A 20,491-nucleotide genomic window follows, 5' to 3' on the forward strand; every position below is an offset into this window, starting at 1 on the left:
TCGATTTTATTCTATTCTGTCAAGAGAATATTTTAAAATGGTGTGGATTGTCCAAATCATTGCGACAGAAGAGTAATAACTAACATAACTTTCTTTTATATATAGATCTACAAATTAGAGTTTGTACGTTACAGCATTCTAAAAAAATACACGAATACCATTGCATTAGAATTAAGAATACACTTTGCCTTGGAACGGACATTCTGTTCTTACCAAAAATCATACCACACTAAAAATGTTATCTCTTGATCCCTGACTAAATTAAATCGTCTTGAAAATTTTGACTTTTATTTATAGGTTTTCTAAGTGATAAAAACATTCTACATTTATTCCACATCGACATCTTGCACTTGTTTCCATACTTTATTACTTAAATATTAATTAAAATAAAATTTATAAACAAAAAATTACAAAAAAAAAACGTTCGTTAGTCTTAGATAGCACATTTTCGGAGATTTTCGCGCAGCTGCAACTCAAACACGATCATCACCTTTACTTCTCGCAAACACTCTCGTTCATATACACACTCGCATCTATAACCATAAACTCAAACGTTGTTGTAGTCTACTTTCGTCCCGTATAATCCAAACTATATGAGCCACTCCAAATGTCTAGACTTTTTACTGCAGGGTGAAAATGACTGGGTTGGCTGTTTGGATTGTAGGGATTATATTGGGGCTGTGGTGGCTGTGGCCGATAATATGTAGGTTGAGGTTGTGGGGGAGGATTATAGTATTGTGGAGTTGGTGGTCTGTATGGCGCTGGAGTTGGATGGTTATATGGAGCAGGTGCAGGTGGATTGTATGGAGCTGGAGCTGGATTATAAGCTGGCTGGGGTCTTTGTTGTTGGAAATTGTTCAGAATAAATTTACTAGCAGCTACTGGGCGATTGAAATTCTGTCCCTTGTAATATTCGGCAGGATCTTCACGATATTGGCCATCATCGATCTCATTGGGACCCAAGGGTGTTGATTTACTGGCTGTGAGTGTTGGTGGCGGTACATTTATGTCACTGCCTGAAAGATTATTTGTGGACATTAGGAACTTGTATAAGAGAGATTTGTGTACTTACCAGCCGGTTCAAATCCACGTTTACTTGCTCCATATTCAATTTCCCTCAGTTGCCCCTGGTCGTCTATGTATCCATATTTTCCGTAAACCTCTCCGGTCGGATATTTCGTTTCGATTTTAAAACTTTTATCAGCTGCTTCATAGCCATAGGTGTATGAACCATCCGAGTTGTGTTTGTTGATTTGTTTCAAAATTGGCACAGGTGTTGTGTATTGCTGGCCAAAAGCGCCACGAAATACAAAAGCCAAACAGGATGCAATAAACTGTAAAGAAAAATTGATAAAATGTTATCACTTGTTTTAAGTTTCAAAAGCTGTTTTCCTTCAGTTTCAAAAATTTAACATACATTCCATAGTTTTGTGGACTTAAAATGGGGGTCCTTAATGTATATATATTCGTTTCAGATTTGGATATAGCTCCTATCACGTATTTGATACACCAAACACGCTATGTATGTAAAATGTCAATAGTGTATGAAATGTGGTCTAAAAATATTTTTTGGCAAATTATATTGAAACCGGTTCAGATTTGAATATTACATTATTAGGAAACAAATAGCAAATAGAACAAGTAAAAAAGCAGTAAGTTCGGCCGGGCCGAATCTTGAATACCCTCCACCATTTGTAACGAATTAGAAAATTTTCAAAAAAAATTTTTTTTGTTAAAATACCTAATATCAGAAGGCGCCGATACATGGGGGGGATATACGATATTGTCGACCAATATAGAAGAAGTTATGTAAAGTGCTTACAAAGAACTCCTTGTGTAGAATTTCAAACAATTCCGTTGAAAAATGTTGCTAAATTAATCAAAATAAAAACCAGGTGATAAAGTACTCACAAGGAACTCCTTGTGTGGATTTTCAGACAATACCATTGGAAAATGTGGCTAAATATTGTGGATTTGGATATACACAATTCTCTTTCAGAGGTAAAGTACTCACAAAGAACTCCTTGTGTAGATTTCCGTTGAAATATGTGACTAAAATCATCAAAATACTGAATAATGGGGGGTACCGTTATATGGGAGCTATATGATATCGTGAACCTATATAAATAATTATCTTTTAATGGATTAAAGTACTCACAAGGAACTCTGTGTAGATTTTCAGACAATACCATTGGAAAACGTGGCTAAAATCATCAAAATACCGAATATCGGGAGGTACCGTTATATGGGTGCTATACGTTATCGTGGAGCAATATAGCCCATCTTCGAACTTGACCTGCCTGCAGACAAAAGAGAGATCTGTGCAACATTTTAGCTTCCTATCTTAATTCGTTTTAACTATAGCGTGATTACAACAGCTGATCAAGAATATATATACTTTGTTGGGTGTAAAATGATTATTTCGATGAGTTACTAACGGGATGACGAATTTAATATACCCTCCATACTATGTATGGTGGGGGGTATAAAAAAGCGGTGAAGTATGTAGGTTCAGTTGTATTGTTAGCCCTCTAATAGCAACGGAACGGCCGTTCAACTTTAACAGAATTCCGTTTCCTGTACGCTTAGCATTTGCTGTGACTATTAGTTAATTGCAAGACAAACACCCCGTGTATGAGGACCAAATAAAAGTTTACTTTCACTTCAATTTTGCACTGAAGTCTCTTCAGAAATTTATTAAATTTATTAATTTATTGCGTTTCAGCAGCCAAAACATCTGCATGGTAAATTTATGAGGTAGAAACTACTAAACATAGCAATAACATAATTTAACTTCTTCAACTGACCGACTAGATAATTTCAACAAAATTCTTAGAGGCTATTTAATTTGTGTATATATATTAGAAGGATTAACATATATTAGAAAGACAAACGGACACAACAAAATATTTAAAATCGATCGCTAAGAGACACTTTTTAAAATGCGTTTTGCCTTTTTTGTGATGTAATGATACAATTATCTCATATTGGGAAATTTAATAATTAATGCCTTTGTAAAACGGCCATTGGCCTAAAGAAAACCTACATTATTTTTGTAAGAATGACACCCCAGAGACTCCAAGTTTCCGTACGTTATTTTACTAATTGCTTCCATATCGGTATGTGTTCTTATAACCTAAATAAATATGTCTTAATAACAAAGACCATCGACAACAAGCCATTCACTTTAAATTGGAATGGTTAATGCGGTCGTGGTTCTATTAATTGTAGTATTCTTAATTAATTTTCCATATTCGAATGGGCCAATAACCAACAACAACTGGTCTCATATGGTTTGGTGATTGACACTCGGGTGGTGGTTGTAAGAGTATTCTAACAAAACCAGAAAACACCACCCAACCGTCCTTCATTGCCAGTTTGACAATTATTGTTTGCTCTCTGTACAAGAACAATGTTCGATAATGCAGGCTATAAAATGTATATGTTTATTAGATACATGTGTTTATTTACTTGTTGGGTTTGTTTTTGTATGAACATGCAAACCTGTCTATATCTGATAATTACGTTCATATTAACATGTTTTTTTTTGTGTTTTCTTACCAGACTCTCACCCTTGCGTCTGAAGTAACAATTAAAATATAGAATGAACCAGATTCCACGATTAAGTAATGTCGACAAATAGAATTTCGTACAGTTTTTTTGTTATTATATAATTGAGCTGAAAATATTAGTGTGGTTATTGGAATTCATTGCACAGCTATGAAACTGTAATGTGTTAAAGACAGATTTAAATATACCAAGAATAAGTTTCATATGGGCTTTTGGGCGCTGCTGAATAACTAATTCAGTCAACCAATTACGTAACCCCAAGATAGATGAAGAAATCCGCCTCAAAAAGGCAACCTACATAAATCACCTAACTTTTTCGAAAACGAGATCAAGGTAATATGTGGTATTACCACAAAACGACAAACAACATAACAAAAAGCAATAATAACATTAGATTGGATGCAAAAATGGAAATAATTGTAGATTACAAATATTTCCGTTATCTCAATCAAGCAATACACTAAAAGACAAAAGCACTTATTCACTTTTATAAGAATCTTACTTATTTACAATTTATTAATAAATTTTAGAATAGAAACAAAAAAAATTTCAATGATGTAAGACCGACAAGTTGTACCACTAGTTTGGCGAGAATGCTCTTGACTGGCCATATTTATTATTTTGGTGTTGATGTTATAGATGTTCGATAAGACACACCTTTAAATAATATGGGTAAATTCAGATAGTTTTTACAGATAATAAAATATATTGAAAGCCTTTAAAATGAGTAGAAGAACATTACACCTACCAGGATCCTTACTTAATGAGTATAAAGGCCATGTTAAAATTAAGAAGGTAAAGTCATTTCAAATAAGCATTCCCATCTTTGCATTTTTTGTAATTTACCTTGTCAAATTTCACTGCATAGAAAACAGGTTTCCATCTCAGATTTGTACAATGGATTAATAAATAAACATTTTGACAATGAGATGTTGTCAAATGAATAATTTTGAAAAAAAAAATTGTGATCTTATGATTGCATGACTTTACCTTCTTAATTCTACCATGATAAAGTCTTTAGTGTGGCTTGAATTTGAAATAAGGTGGATCATACATGCAGCTATACCTTAATCAAAAACTGTAAACGCTCCAAAGCCGTAATACGGTTTAAAATTTATTTTATGTAAATAAGAGTATATTTACACGCATACTGACTTAAGATGTCATATAGTCGGCACGTCCGACGTTTGTCCTTTCATTACTGGTTTAAGCTACCTTCCCATAGAACTGTTGACATTTTTATACCCTCCACAATAGTATGGAGGGTATATTAAGTTTGTCATTCCGTTTGTAACACCTTGAAATATACATTTGAGACCCCACATAAAATTCTATGTCGATTTGTCGATGTCCGTCTGTGTGTGGAAATCACTCTAGCTTTCGAACGAAATGAAGTAGGTTTCTAAAATTTTACTCAAATGTATATTTTGTATACAGGACTTTGCATTGAAAATGGGCCATGTAGGTCCACGTTTTAGTATAGCCCCCATATAACGGTACCACCCGATATTCGGCATTTTGATGATTTTAGCTACATTATTTACCGATTTTTTTAAGTTTGCATTTGAATATTCTAATGGCTTATGACAAAAGTTTCCTTTCAGGTCCACGTAGTAGTATAGACAACTACATTCGGTATATTTAAGATTTTTAGAGAATTGTTAACGGATTTTATTTTATTTATTTATTTATTTATTTTTTTTTTTTTTTGAAAATTGTTAAATTCATTCCAAATGGTGAAGGGTATTCAATGTTCGGCCTGGACGTACATACAGCTTTTTTACTTGTTAATATTGGGTTTAATAAAGCAAATACTGGAAAGGACATGTAAGTAAGGCTATAATCGGGCGGGCCGACTTTGTGATACCCTACAACAATATAACTTACTGTAAATTTTCTGTAGATGTGATACCCTTTGGAGGGAATGAATAATTCCCTCAGACATTATCATATATAATTTAACTAAAAAATTGTTCGAAAGTTCGTTCTCTAATTTTCAAATAGAACGATTTGTAAGCAATTTTTGAACTTAAAAAATTGTATATTTTATATATTTACCTTCCTATTCGAATAATTGATCAATAATGTGATTCTGTAACTAGTTGGCGAAGAAATAACTACAATTATCGATAATATATATTAATAGCTCACAACACTAGTTGTTAGGGGTATTATTAGTTAGAATTGGCCAAAGATTGTGTAACACCTCGAAATATTGGTCCTGCACATAGGAATGTATATATGGATCTTCCTATCTCGCCGAGTCGATCTGGCTAAGTACAGGGAAGAAAACACCAACATCAGCAGAAATGGTTCGAAAAGTAAAGAAGCGACTTGATCGAAACCTGCGTCGCAGTGGCCGAAAAATGGTTCGTGAGCTGAACATATCGCAATATTCCATTCGGCAAATATTGAAAAATGAGCTCGGGGCAAAGCCATTGGAATTCCAAAAAGTGCAATAACTTACACCGCAACAGAAAAAGTAGACTCCAACGAGATAAATAGCTGCTTCGCTTGGCCGAAAGAAGTGAACTGCCGAATTTGGTTTTCACCGATGGGAAAGCATTCGTTGTCCAGCAGTTTGTAAACAAACAAACTGATCGAGTTTACTTACCAAAGAGGTAAGCTGAAAATGTGTACCTTCTGTTGGCCACCAGAACTCAAGCGCCGGCCATGGTGTGGGCAGCCATAGCAGCCGATGGTCGCTCTCCTCTCGTATTAATCGACCGTGGCATCAGAATAAATGCCGAATATTATCGCGAAAGTTTTCTGAAGGGTGTATTAAAGTCATGGGTACGCAAAGATTTTGGCCGCAGACCTTGGACATTTCAACAGGACTCAGTACGCGTCACCCAAGAATGGTTACAAAATGAGGTTCCTCCGCCCATTTCCACCGCACAATGGCCACCAAAATCTCCGCATACCAATCCGTTGGACTATTGTGTTTGGAGTATTTTGGAAAGCAAAGTTGGCACTAAAAAATACCAAAGTGTCGATCACCTCAAGCAAGCGCTTCGCCCGGAATGGGCCAAAATACCGCAGAGCAACATTCGGGCAGCGTTCGTTCATTGACCGTTTGAAGGCCATAATTCATGATAAAGATGACCATTCGGACAAATCTAAACTTTTTCGTGTTTCACTTTAAACTTCATATACCACTGACACCTTTTGTATAATGCAGTTAAAATTATCAAAAAACCATAAAGTGAATGAGGCCGTTATATGGGGCCATACAATAACGGGAAGATCTATAGGCAATTTTGCACTTCAAGGTTTTTATCAAATCTTCTAAAATACCAAACTTAAAACAATTATGTGGGTAAATGTGACTAGAATTATCAAAATACCGAATATGGGCGTGTATAGTTATATGTGCGCTTTAGGAAAACGTGGAACTAAATATTCAATGTTGTGACACCATGCTAGAACACATTATGAACTGCAAATACCAATTTTTATCAAAATATCGAATATCGGTAGGCACCGTTATGAAAGGGCTATACCAAAACGTGGACATGTATATACAATGTTTCGTCATACGAACTAGAACACATTTTGACCAACAAATACCAATTTCTAGAAAAATTCGTGGGAAAATGTGACAAACTTCATCAAAATACCGAATATCGAGAGGTACCGTTATATGGGCTATACAACAACGCGGAACTATACATACAATGTTTCGCCACCGAAGCAAGAACCCATCATGACCAATTTTTAGACAAATCCGTGGAAAAAGTGGCAAAAATCATCAAAATACCAAATATCGGAAGGTACCGTTATATTTGGGATATACGAAAACGTGAACCTATACATGAAATGTTCCGAACCCATTATGACCTACATATACCAGTTTTTAGATAAATTCGTGGAAAAAATATGGCGAAAATCATCAAAACGCCGAATATCGGAAGGTACCGTTATATGGCAGCTATACCAAAAGGTGGATATATACGCCGATATATCTCATTTTCAATACCAATATAAATATATTTTTCAATTTTCAACAGACAGATAAACGGACATCGTTAAATCGACTTGGAATTTTATACTGATTATGAGTATATATACTTTATTGGGTCAACGATGAATATTTACGAATGTTACAAACGAAATGGCATAGTTAATATACTCTCCTTTCCTATAGTAAAATAAGGTAGGTGAACATCTATTATAATTTTTGCCATGAATATTTATTTCTGTTTAAAATCTACTATGAAGTCATTACTTGTTGTAATAATTGTGACCTATAGTCAGATCTGTGATTTATTATGCTTTAAAAATACGCATTAGCTAGTCTCATATTAAGTGAAGGAATTAGTCGATATAGCCCAAACCTGGCACTTAGCAATATTTATTTGGGTCCGATACGAAATGAACTGCATTGTCCCAATCCTTCAGAACCTACACCAATTTGAATAATGATATTAGTAGTCAACATATATTCAAACAAATGAACATAAGCTGAGGTTAAATATCTGTCGACAAAACCAACTGATACTTTTTGCTTGTTATGCAATTATTTTAGATTTTATTCTTTCAGCCTAAGGCCATTTTGAATTGTCAAAATCAGTCCAGACGTTCTTGAGTTATTTGAGTTATTACATAATAACATAAGACGGACAAACATAGCTAGATCGAATCAGCTCGGCGAGATCGAAAGATCCTAAATAGCATCATGGATCCAATATTTCCAGATAATATAAACTATTTGGCCCAATCAAACACATATTGTTGCAGGTTTGTATGTGGAAGATTTGTACTACATTGTTTTAAAGCCGAAAATATAACATAAATGCTTAATAATTTACTGGCACAATATGTATGCGTTTGTGTCTTGAATGTAATAACATCGACAATTATTAATAATACCTCGTCCCAGGTGAGACTAACATAACATTTTTATTGAATGAACGTTTGCCAGAAAAGAAATAAGAAATGTATCTTGTCTTTTGACAACATCTACTCAACCATTGACAACGATTTGAACAACTGCTTTATTTACTTTTCGGCTGGGGATTTATTTATGACGAAAAGTTTATTCATATATTAATGACATGTAGAAAACCTGTTTAGTGTAGAATGGGCAGTTGGTTCTATCGAACTTTTGCCATGTCGACAATGTAATTATTTTCTACCTATACCACCTCAACTGCTATAATTAAGTAATATTTATTATACTGATTTTTAACGTAAAGATACGTACTACTTAACTTTCATTGATTTTGTGATATTTTTTTTTAATCTAAGGCTAAATTTTGGCTGTAAAAAAAATGGATTACGTTTTTATTAGAAGCGGTACCATGGTCTAGAGCGATATTTGACAAGCTGCTTTTATGTCTCATCTTGAACATCAAACATATGACTTTTGAAGGCTACACATATATAAGTTTTATGCCGATTGAACAATTAAGTTCCACACAAAGTTTTTATATCTCATTTCATACTTTAAACCAGTAAATAAAGTCTTAAAGTGGGGCGGGCCAGACTTTATGATGCCCTACACCACTTTGCTAATTTAGTAGCAAATTTATTAAAAGTTTTTATGGGAGAATTCAATAATACACGTTATGATTATAATTATAATTTAAAGTTCAAAGGACTAAATATGCAGAAGCATTTGTATGTTTTAAATTGGGATTTGTATTGCCCATTTGGTACACCATTAGTTTGAAATTCGATGAAGATATATATGGAGCTATATCCAAATCTGAACCGATCTCGATAAAATTTAGCAAAGGTATTTCTGGGCTGAATTTCATATATTTCCCCAAATATTGTTATTACAGACTGCATATTACGGCTGCGGAGGACAAAAATTACAAATCGGATGAACAATATATATGGGAGCTGTATCCAAATGTGAACCAATTTCGATCAAATTTGGCATAATTATTTGCAGGCATAATTTGGTTGTATGTGCAAAATTCCATACTATTCGGGCTGATATTACACGTTTGGTTCACAATAAAAGGCAAATCGGACGAAGATATATATTGGAGCTATATCTACATTGTTATATTTATGTTAAACATAGGCTAACAAATCGAAATAGGTAACGGCTAAATATCTCCTGAACCCTGAGCAAAAAGATTAAAGGACTCCAGTCACGTTTAACAACATAAAGGGCACTGTTCGGAAGAGGTTCGCTTGTTACTTTAACCGATAGTTGTCGAGCAAAGAGAGTGTGGAGACGAAGCGCAGAGTTGCACGTCTTTTTTATATATTCCAGCAGGAAGTTGAGTACCTAACAAAAGTCCTCAACCTGTCGCTTAACATTCACATCGGGTGTTCCCGCAAAGTGAAAACATATAAGGATGGCAGCAAAGACGAGTAGTACAGGCTGATGTCATGGAATAGTGTCGGTAGGCGTTGACATATGAAAGCGTTTTCCACTCTGACCCAGTTGGACCAGTTTGTAACATTGGGTAATCAATTATATGTATGGATGCCAGTCGCACGAAGAATCCCGCAACCAAAGTCCAAACCCCGTAAAATGAAACTTTGAGTTCCCATTTCGAAACTGCGCGCCCTCCAGACAGCCTCAAGATTGTTACGCAGCATTGTATGATCATGGCGTCGGGTCCTATCGTTGGTGATTTGAATTCACACATGTGGACCTAGATTAGATACCTATTATAAACTTAAAATTCAAAATCTTATTCATTTGCGTTGGAAACCATGTCTAAATTATTTAAATATTGGGTGGTGCGGTTATATGGGTGCTACGCCAAATCGTGGTCTTACATTAATCAGTATTCCCAAACAATTTATCTGTGATAGCTTCAAGCTTACATGACGGAAAATAAATCCTTATATATACGTATAATTACGATAGATATCACTTGGTATCTGACTGCAATACAATTCCTCCATATCCAATTTAATGGAATAACAAGAAAATTGCTTTTTTATGGAAGAAAATATAATTGCTTTTAGAACCTACATATTACTGTCAACTTCTTAAGAAAACAAATGTGCCAACAATTGTACGTTTTATGTCAACGAATGCTACTTATTATTATTATTCCAAAAGGTTCAATGAACTCAGACAAGAGAGCTTAGAAATAATAAAAAAAATGAAAATACAAATAACACTCAAACTATAGAGGTTTTCACTCTATTCGTTCTTTTGATGAGCGGAAAATTTTATGGAAACTGCTTTTGTAGACTATTTTTAGATGTTACTAAATATTTGTAGCTTATATACAGAATTTAATTGTGAGAACAAAACAGAAGTAAAGAATTCCAAATTTTTATTATGGGTTTTAACTTGTCATTGAACGCCTTCAATGGGCAGGTCATTTTCAACATTTTCAAAATTTTCAATATGGAGGCACATTGGGACATATTGCAACATTCGACATATTCCACAATTTGGTTTGGGTTGACTGTAAATCAATCTTCCAAGATTTCAAAAGGCAACAAAACTTCAAAATTATTGCAATATAGAAAAATATATATGTTTTCCTTACCCGTATCTAAGTTCGCTCAGTTAATGGTTTGTATAGCATCCACCATAATATGGAGGGTATATTAAGTTTGTCTTTCCGTTTATAACATCTCGAAATATATATTTTAGACCCCACAAAATATATATATATATATTCTTGATCAATATAAAATTCAATGTAGATTTAACGATGACTGTGAGTATGTGGAAATCAGCCTAGCTTCCGAACGAATTCAAGTAGGTTGATAAAATTTTAATCAAATGTGTGTTTGGTATATATTGACAAACGTTTAGGTATAGCGCCCATATAACTGTACCTCTATATAAGCGGTATTTATATGACATTGTTCACCGGTATTGTTTTTAATTTGATTTGAAGTTCCTAATGGGTACTTCAGTTTATGACAGAAATTTTCTATACAGGTCCAGTCCTTCGTATAGCCCCCATATAACGGTACCTCCTTATATTCGGTATTTTGATGATTTTAGATACATTATTCACCGAAATGACTTCAAATTTCGTATTTGAAGTTCCTAATGAGTACTACGTCCTATGACAAAAAATTGTCTTCGTATGGACCCCAAAATAACGGTAACCCCATATATTTGTTATTTTTAACATTTTAACAGAATTTGTAACGGATTTTTTTATTGTTTATTTTTGGAAATATTCCAAATTAGTTCCAAATGGAATGGAGTGGAATTCAAAGTTCGGCTTGGCCGACTTTTTGAACTTTTTTAAAATCAAGTTGTATCTACTATACCCTCTACTGTATTATTGAGGGGGTTTGTAACACTTCTAAATACTCGTCGTAGACCCCATAAAGTGTATATATTCATGATCAGCATAAAATTTTAAGTCGACTAAACGATGTTCTTCTGTTGGTTGAAATACCGTTACGGTCCACACTTTTAGACGTAGAGCTTTGAAATTTGGCACAATAGTATATATTGTATCTATATTCGTTATTTTGATGATTTTAACCACATTTCCAACGCAATTGTCCAAAGATGTTATTAGGAATTTTTAACGAATTCTATCTCTGGTGACACAGCATTAGCTGCATGGGTCCACTTTTCCTAAAGCCTTCATATAACTGTACCTCCATATTTTCGGTATTTTGTTGGGTTTAGCCACGTTTTTAAACGGATTTATCTAAAAATTGGTATCTGTAGTTAGTAATGGGGTATAGTTCCGGTAGCAGAACATTGTATAAATAGGTCCACATTTGCATATAGTTCCAATATAATAGTACCTTGGGTTATTTGGTATTTTGACATATAAGTAACATTTTCTAACGGATTTTTGTAAAATTTGGTATTTGTAGTTCACAATGGGTTCAACAACCGGTGTCAAAATATCGTGTATATTGGTTCACTACCTTTAACAAGAACATTTCCTTCGTAAAATAATACATCTCGGCCTTGGCCACATTTTGCATCAGAATGATTTTGGTATATCGTGTATTTATAATAACACTAGATGGCCCGGTCCGCGTTTCCGGCCCGTACTTTTAGTCTTTAGTGCATATTTATTAAAGCATAATAAATCACAGATCCGACTTATGTAAACGGCACAATTTTTATTATAAGTAATAACTCCATAGCAATTTTTAAATTCAAATAAATATTAATGGCAAAAATTATAGTCATAGGCTTTAATTTAAGTATTAAAAACCTTTATGATATAAACCAGTAAGGAAAGCTCAAAACTCGGGCGGGGCCGACTATATGATACCCTACACCACTATGCATATTTAGTAGAGCTCTCGTAAAAAGGTTTAAACAGGGAATTTCAGAGCTCTATGAGATACTTGGTACAAAATCAAAATCTATCTAATTCTATCGTGCATTTTACGAACTATAGCTATCTCTGAACCGGGTTTCTCCAAATTTGACGTATTAGCTTCTAGACTGAATTCGGTCTTATGTACGAAAATGCATGCCATTTGGGCTGATATTGGCCATTTGATGCCCAATTAACACGAAATCGGATGAAGATATATATGGGAGCTATAGCTATATCTGAACCGATTTTTACTAAAATTAGTGTACTTGCTTCTAAGCTGGTTTCGGTCGGATTTGCCAAAATTGATGCTATTACGGCCATTTGGTGGTCAATCACCCAAAATCGGATGAAGATATATATGGGAGCTATATCCAAATCTGAACCGATTTCGGTAAAATTTAAAACAGCTATTCCTGTGCTCCATCTAATACCTGGTACCAAATATCACGGTTGTGGAGTGAATATTACGAATGTAAGGGACTAAAACACTAAATCGGATGAAACATATATATGGTTGCTATATCTATATCTGAACCGATTTTCACTAAATTTGATATACTTGCTTCTAGGCTGAATTTGGTCCGATGTACTAAAATTCAGTCCATTTGGACTTATATCGGCCATTTGGTGCACAATTAACCCGAAATCGGATGAAGATATATATGAAAGCTATATCTAAATCTGAACCGATTTCGATAAAATTTAAAACAGCTATTTCTGTGCTCCATCTAATACCTGGTACCAAATATTACGGTTGTGGAGTGCATAGTAGGAATGTGAGGGACTTAAAGATCAAATCGGATGAAATATATATATGGGAGCTATAGCTATATCTGAACCGATTTTCTTCAAATTTGATATACTTGCTTCTAGGCCGAACTCGGTTGGGTGTGCCAAAATTCAGGTAATTTGGACTGATAGTGGACATTTGGTGCACATTTAACCCGAAATCGGATGAAGATATATATGGGAGCTATATCTAAATTTGATCCAATTCTCACCAATTTCAATAGGGTTCGTCCTTGGGCCAAAAAAAATTGTTTGGAAAATTTCATCTCAATCGGATAATAAATGCGACCTGCATTTTGTTCACAAGAATACATGGACAGACGGACGGACGGACTGACATGCATAAATCGACTCAGAAAGTGATTCTATGAAGGTTCTCAAAAGTAACTATGGGTCTATCTCGTTTCCTTCTCCATGTTACAAACAAATGCACAAAGACATAATACCCTTACCACTATGTGGTGTAGGGTATAAAAATCTATAACAGCCCATGTGAAAAATCAGCTCCATTGTTGGTATTGTAATGACATTTTCCACTCAAATTAGCTGTAATTTGGAATTTGTATTCCCAATGTTTAGAATCACATGATAAGTGGTATTTAGTTTTTTCCAACTCATAATTAGGGGTAGAATGATTTCAGAATAGTCAAAGATAAATAACACTCATTACCGTATGAATGAAATCAAGTTTTTTGTAATTTAATTTGTTCGTTGGAGTCCCCATAAAGTCCATATTCTTCATTATAGTATAATTCAATGAAGATAAAACAAATGTTCGGTCCCTTGCTACCTTCTAATATTCGTAATTAGTTTCTTTTTCTGATACAATTTCCGACTGACACTTCGTATTTTATTTCATATAGACGTACATCCCAAATCTACGTTCCCAACCAATATTCTCTTGGGGGTTACAAATTTAATAGAATACAAAAATTTCTTTTCTGACCACACCTTAGTTGGTAGAGTTGGCTTTCGGGTATACTAATGAGGAGGACTATACTTAAATATGTGCCTATGTGGACAATTATCTGTAAAATGGTTTTCTGCCAAAAAATTTAAAAAAGTGTCCAAAAATGTTTTTTGCAAACCATCTTCTCAAATTACCGAAATTAGCATGAACAAATAGGGTTGAAATGTAAAATATACTTGAAATCGGATTGTACCCTTATCTGGGTTATGACCCATACCATAACCTGCAAAAGCGATTTAAGATATCTTGAAAGTTTAGGAAGAATTTCTGAAAGGATAGAATTTCTTCTCTTACTAAATGTCCAATTCACTCTATTATTTTGTGCCTTTTATATTCGGTATTTCACTGATTACAGACCCAATATGAAAGAAGCACGTCCACGTTTCTAAGTGAGCCCCATAACGTTTTTGTTTGTTAAAATGTGTTCGCATCTTCCAGCTGAAGCACGATGTATTTCCTATAGTTGAAAGTTTGATGCCAATTTTAGATATGAAATATCGTCATTTAACATCGTATTGCGCACTTATTTCATTTTTATTATTATTCATTCAGAATTCAAAACAATAAAAATATTAAAAAACAAGTAAGCAAAGGCTACAGTCGAGCGGGGCCGACCGTTGAATACCCTACAACACTATAATAAACCATACAGTTTATATAGGCGAGATACTCGACAGAACACCACAAGATATTGTGACAAATAATAAAAGAAAACCATCATGTTTCGTTCTCTAATTTTCGGATAATAGCAACTTAAACGAATTTGCTCATTTCCAATTTATTGGTAGATGTCGCTGGAATGGACATTTTCGTATTTAGTCTACAAAAGTTGGCAAACTCCTTTACACATTGAATATTTTTGGATGGCCATCCAAAACTGCTTGGCTTTTGCAATGTCCGGTAACCCCCATTCAAATGTGCGTGAGGATAGGGCGATAATTACGACCTGCTGACAATTTGCAATTTTTTGGTCCATTTCAACCCCTAAATATATAGCGATCGTCTCCAAAAAGAGTAGGCATCTATTCTGACCCTCATCTTATCCCCATGCAAAATTTCGTAAGGATCGGGCAATAAATGCGATCTGTATATGATATCCTGATATCCTAACTACTTAGTTTTGTTAGCTGTAGAAATATTACCAAATGTTTAATTCAAAATGAAAATATGCCAAAAATATGACACAATTGAAAAAATATGAGAAAATGTTACAAAACCAATATTTTCATCTTCAGAGAGATATTTTTATGCGATTTTTTTTAGACGTTTTTTCTTTCCTGCCAAGAGGCCATTCTGAATTAATGAGAACTGTCGAAATCAGTTCAGCCGTTCTCGACATATAAGAGATCTTTCAAGCATATCTTCTTTGATAGACATATATATCGCACATATTTTGCTATATATCCGATTTGTTGGATGTTAACATCAATGTAAAGGTCAGAAGTAACCTTGTCATGACTTTGTGATTTCGCCGGGATTTAAAAAATTCACGGTTTAATGAAAAATGTTGAATTTTTTCAATACAAAATACATGGTCTATTTTACCCGCTAAATATTATCCGATGGCCACCCAAATTGGTAGGCTTCTTCCCCGCCCTAAACTCTAGCTACATGCGATTGGTCTATAATTGCGACCTGTATAGCTACTGCAAAATCCGAAATTTTTACAGTATTTGGTCCATTTCAACCCCTAAACATTTGGCGATCATCTCCAAAAGAAATAGGCTTCTATTCTGACCTTTTTTATTAGCATATTTTTTGCCATCATACCATTTGGTAATTGTATGAATTGTTGAAATCGGTCCAGGCGTTCTTGAATTGTAAGGGTAGTAATTAACATAACATAAAAAACCCTACAAATGTATATTCGAAAATAGTAAATCAAAATGGAAAAAAACATGCAATATAAAACATGTACATTTCTTGAGTTATATGCGTAGTAACTAACACAACTTTCTTTTATATATGTATATAGATGTCCAAAAAGCTGTTCTATATAGGTAGTTGCCAGTATCACCATATTTCCTATAAACTGTAAACCTCACCCACATTTTCAACTGGTTTCCTGTGATTAAAGTTTACTACTTTGTGGAAAAAAAAATTGGTTGACCGAATGACGCTAAATTTATGTTTAGGTTTGTTTAAAATATTGTTTCTGAATTAAATCTTGTATATGTGTGTGTGAAAATCCATTGGGGTGCACTATTGGATATTCTACAATTTTAAACTTTTTTAACAGTTCAGTGATGTCATTCAGTTTCAGTGTCTACAATAGCACCATTCTAAAATTGTTTACACTTTAGAACAGCTGGTAACGCTTTTCAAATCATGGTTAATGGAATGTCCACTTTTGTTCACTCACACTAGTTTTATTGTTATTGTTGCAATTATTCTTTCTTTGTTGTGCGATTTAATCGCCTTTTTGATATTTGTTATTCGTTTTACATTAGCCTCCAGAATGTTCTTTCTTTCAAAACAAACTGGTGCAGCCAGTACTGTTGGCTACGCTTGAATTTCTTGGAAATAACAACAACACTTCTTATAGAGTTCTAAACACATTGGCAATAGCCATTCACTTCATTAGGAATGCACGTCGCTACCAGTATCCAGTCGAATGCTTACCACCACTTTGTACATTTTTGTTAACTGCAGCAGCGCTGGAATGTACTCAAAATTCCAAAATACGTATGTATTGGCAACAGTCTATTACTTTGGCCTTCGTTCTAACCGGACACACGATAGATAGTAGAATATATGCGACACGTGTGGGTGTTTTCTTTTGAGAAAAGTCAAAAAAAAATCCAAAAAGTACTAATCTGATATGTTGACGATATTGCCTTTTTGGCGGGTTAATATTAGTAATGGACCGACGTTGCTAAACCAATCTAGGCATCAGTCAATACAATTGAAACACCGTACAATGCGAAAGAACGTCCAATACGAATACGCACAACAAAGAATATACAGCACAGTGGCGAATTCAACAAATTTAAAGTGCACTACAAAAACAATTCGGAATATTTCCCTTCGTACCAAGAAATCGAAATAGAATTTGCACTTGCACAAGACTCTGAAAAGCAACGGACTCAAAAGAAACTCAAAGAGTTGAACGCTTTTATATCGCCACCATCGCCATCACCATTGCCACCAGAAAAATCTGCTGCCAACATCAGCCGCAGCAGCAGCTGAAGCTAGACCACACAATCGGGTATCTAATGCCACCCTTGTGCAGGCATGTAACATGGCGTCGTCCAACCCATGCAGCAACGTCAATTACTTTTGGCTTTTAACAGAACATTGCAGCAGCAAAATGGAGCAGCGTCATAATATGATTTCGATTAGCTTAGTGTTCACATAAAATTTTGCGCTCTAATGGAAATAAGCAAAAACCAAGTAAAGTTCTGCCAATCCGATCATTGTATACCCCCTATAATGAGAAAGCATTAATATTTTCAGAACACTAAAGAAAAATCTGATCGAGTAAAGTATAAGAGGTCAGTAATTCTAAATGTCAAATTCTGGCAGAGTTAAGGAAAATTAAATTTAATGTAAAAGTATATATAGCATTTTCAGATTAAATGAAACCTTTTGCAATTCAAATGAAACTTTTTGCAGCGGAAATGAAACCTTTTGCAGTGGAATTGAAACCATTTGCAGTGGAAATGAAACCTTTTGCAGTGGAAATGAAACCTTTTGCAGCGGAAATGAAACCTTTTGCAACCGAAATGAAACCATTTGCAACCGAAATGAAACTTTTTGCAAATCAAATGAAACTTTTAAATTTATAGAAGGAAAAATAACAAAACATTTTTATTTTTAGTAGTTTTTAAATTGAATCAATTAATAATTAATAATAATATAACTAATATATTGACAAAGAGGATTTTTTATTGATTATAAATATCTACATTTATTTATATTATTTCTTAAATTTTCAATTATTGTAATAACAAATGGTTCTTTATTGATTTGATATAAAATGCTTCCATATTATTAAATTCCAAATGCTTAACGCTAAAAAGAGAAATTTAAACAAATTTTGCTATAGGTATGGTCAGGACTGAATTGTGAAATTAAGCTTTACCACAATTTCTTATAGTTATTGTATACTATTAATATTGCCTAATAAAGGATTCCCACTTCGCAGCTTTATTGATTATGGAGATAGAGCAGTCGTGATTTCAATAGACAGATAAGTGGGAATCATTAAATCAACTAAGATCATGATGGTATATATACTTTATGGGGTCTACGACGAAAATTTAGAGATGTTACAAACCGAATGACAAATTTAATATATCCTCCTTTCCATGGAGGAGATTATAAAAAGATACCTAATTCGGGTCCTTTGAAAAAAATACCTTGAAAAACTTTTTTCAATCTTTCTGCATCTACACTTGTGTTTTATGGAAGCTTTAAGAAAATTTTTTAAAAAAACATAGATATTAATAATCAAAGAAAATTCCTCTTTAACTATATATAAGTTATAATTAGTTGATTTAATTTTAAACCTACTAAAAATAAAATTTGTTTGTTATTTTTCCTTCTAAAAATCCAAAAGTTTCATTTGATTTGCAAAAAGTTTCATTTCGGTTGCAAAAGGTTTCATTCCCGCTGCAAAAGGTTTCATTTCCACTGCAAAAGGTTTCATTTCCACTGCAAAAGGTTTCAATTCAACTGCAAAAGGTTTCATTCCCGCTGCAAAAAGTTTCATTTGAATTGCAAAAGGTTTCATTTAATCTGAAAATGCTATAGATATATGACAATGGATGTGCTGAAAAACTAAAAATATGCTGGTAGTAGACCAAATTGATAAGAACAACAAAGATAAGTCCCTTAAAAAAAAAGTTGGAGTCAATGTCGCCCCTGAGGAGGTGATGAACAACATGGCCTTAAACAAAAGTTGCTAATATCGGATTGGACAAGACGGGAAACAAAATTATTCCTTAGATTGGACAATATCAAAAGACCCTAATTTTCAGCAACTGATAAAATTTCGCTTCCGCGGCTAACAGCTATCATTATTGATCCGCCCTTGTAAAATATTGTATAGTATTTTTATAAATATGTCGATAACATCGATAGTTACCTTATTTTTAACCCTCCACCATACTTTTGAGAGTATATTAAGTTTGTCATATCGTTTTAAACTCCTCGAAATAAACATTTTTGATCCCACATAGTGTATATATTTTTGATCAGCTATGTCAGTTATGTCGATTTAATCAAGCCCGTCCGCCTGTGAAAATCACTCAAGCTTCTGAACAGAATGACGAAGGTGTACAAAAACTTAGTTCAAATATATTAAGGTTAGTAGAATTTTTGGTATTGAGAATGGGTCAAACATGTCTACGTTTTGATATAGCCCCCATATGACTGCACCGGCAGATTTAATGTGTTTTAGTCATAATTTTAAACAGAATTTTCTGAAAATTGGCAGTTTGTGTTTCCAGTAGTTAGGGAACATTTTTGCAAAAAAACTATTCTTATGGTCAATTTTTTAATTGACTCTTTCTACCTGTTGATATTGGCTACTCTGTTGTTTCAAATCCCAAGAAAGTAATTTACATATACAAGTCCACATCTTCGTATTTTGCCGAGTAAGTATTTTACCGAGTTTAGCCACCAATTTAGCACGGAATTATCTTAAAATTGGTGTTTGAAGTTCGCAATAAACACTACAAATTTAATTGGATATACACATCCACCTTTTCGCATTGGCTCTATCTCTAAATAACTGTACCATCCAACATTCACTATTCTAAAAAAATATGAGCGGCAATTCTTCAACAGACGTTTTTGAAAATTTCCGAGTTCGTTACAAATGGTGGGGTAACGTATCTATTTTTTATACCGTCAGCCATATGGCTGGAGAGGTTATATATCATTATACGCCAAAACTTACCTCATCGAAATAACG

At 33.9% G+C, this 20,491-nt stretch overlaps 1 protein-coding gene across 1 annotated transcript; it reads right to left on the minus strand.

Moving 5' to 3' along the window:
• Positions 1–325: 325 nt before the first annotated feature.
• On the minus strand, positions 326–17,811 carry LOC101890151 (uncharacterized). Its single transcript, XM_005184748.4, has 3 exons — positions 17,194–17,811; positions 1,073–1,334; positions 326–1,016 (listed from the first exon to the last, which is right to left on the minus strand). The coding sequence occupies exons 1-3, from the start codon at positions 17,206–17,208 to the stop codon at positions 565–567; spliced, it is 729 nt and encodes a 242-aa protein (XP_005184805.2). The 5' UTR covers positions 17,209–17,811; the 3' UTR covers positions 326–564.
• Between the last annotated feature and the right edge of the window lie 2,680 nt (positions 17,812–20,491).

The sequence above is a fragment of the Musca domestica genome, unplaced genomic scaffold, assembly GCF_030504385.1.
Source record: "Musca domestica strain aabys unplaced genomic scaffold, Musca_domestica.polishedcontigs.V.1.1 4, whole genome shotgun sequence".
Lineage (NCBI taxonomy): Eukaryota > Metazoa > Arthropoda > Insecta > Diptera > Muscidae > Musca > Musca domestica.

Excerpts from the sequence above, each read along its gene's own strand:
- LOC101890151 (XM_005184748.4), bottom strand. Across the intron at positions 1,017-1,072 it reads ACGTGGATTTGAACCGGCTG|GCAGTGACATAAATGTACCG; the intron begins GTAAGTACACAA and ends ATAATCTTTCAG.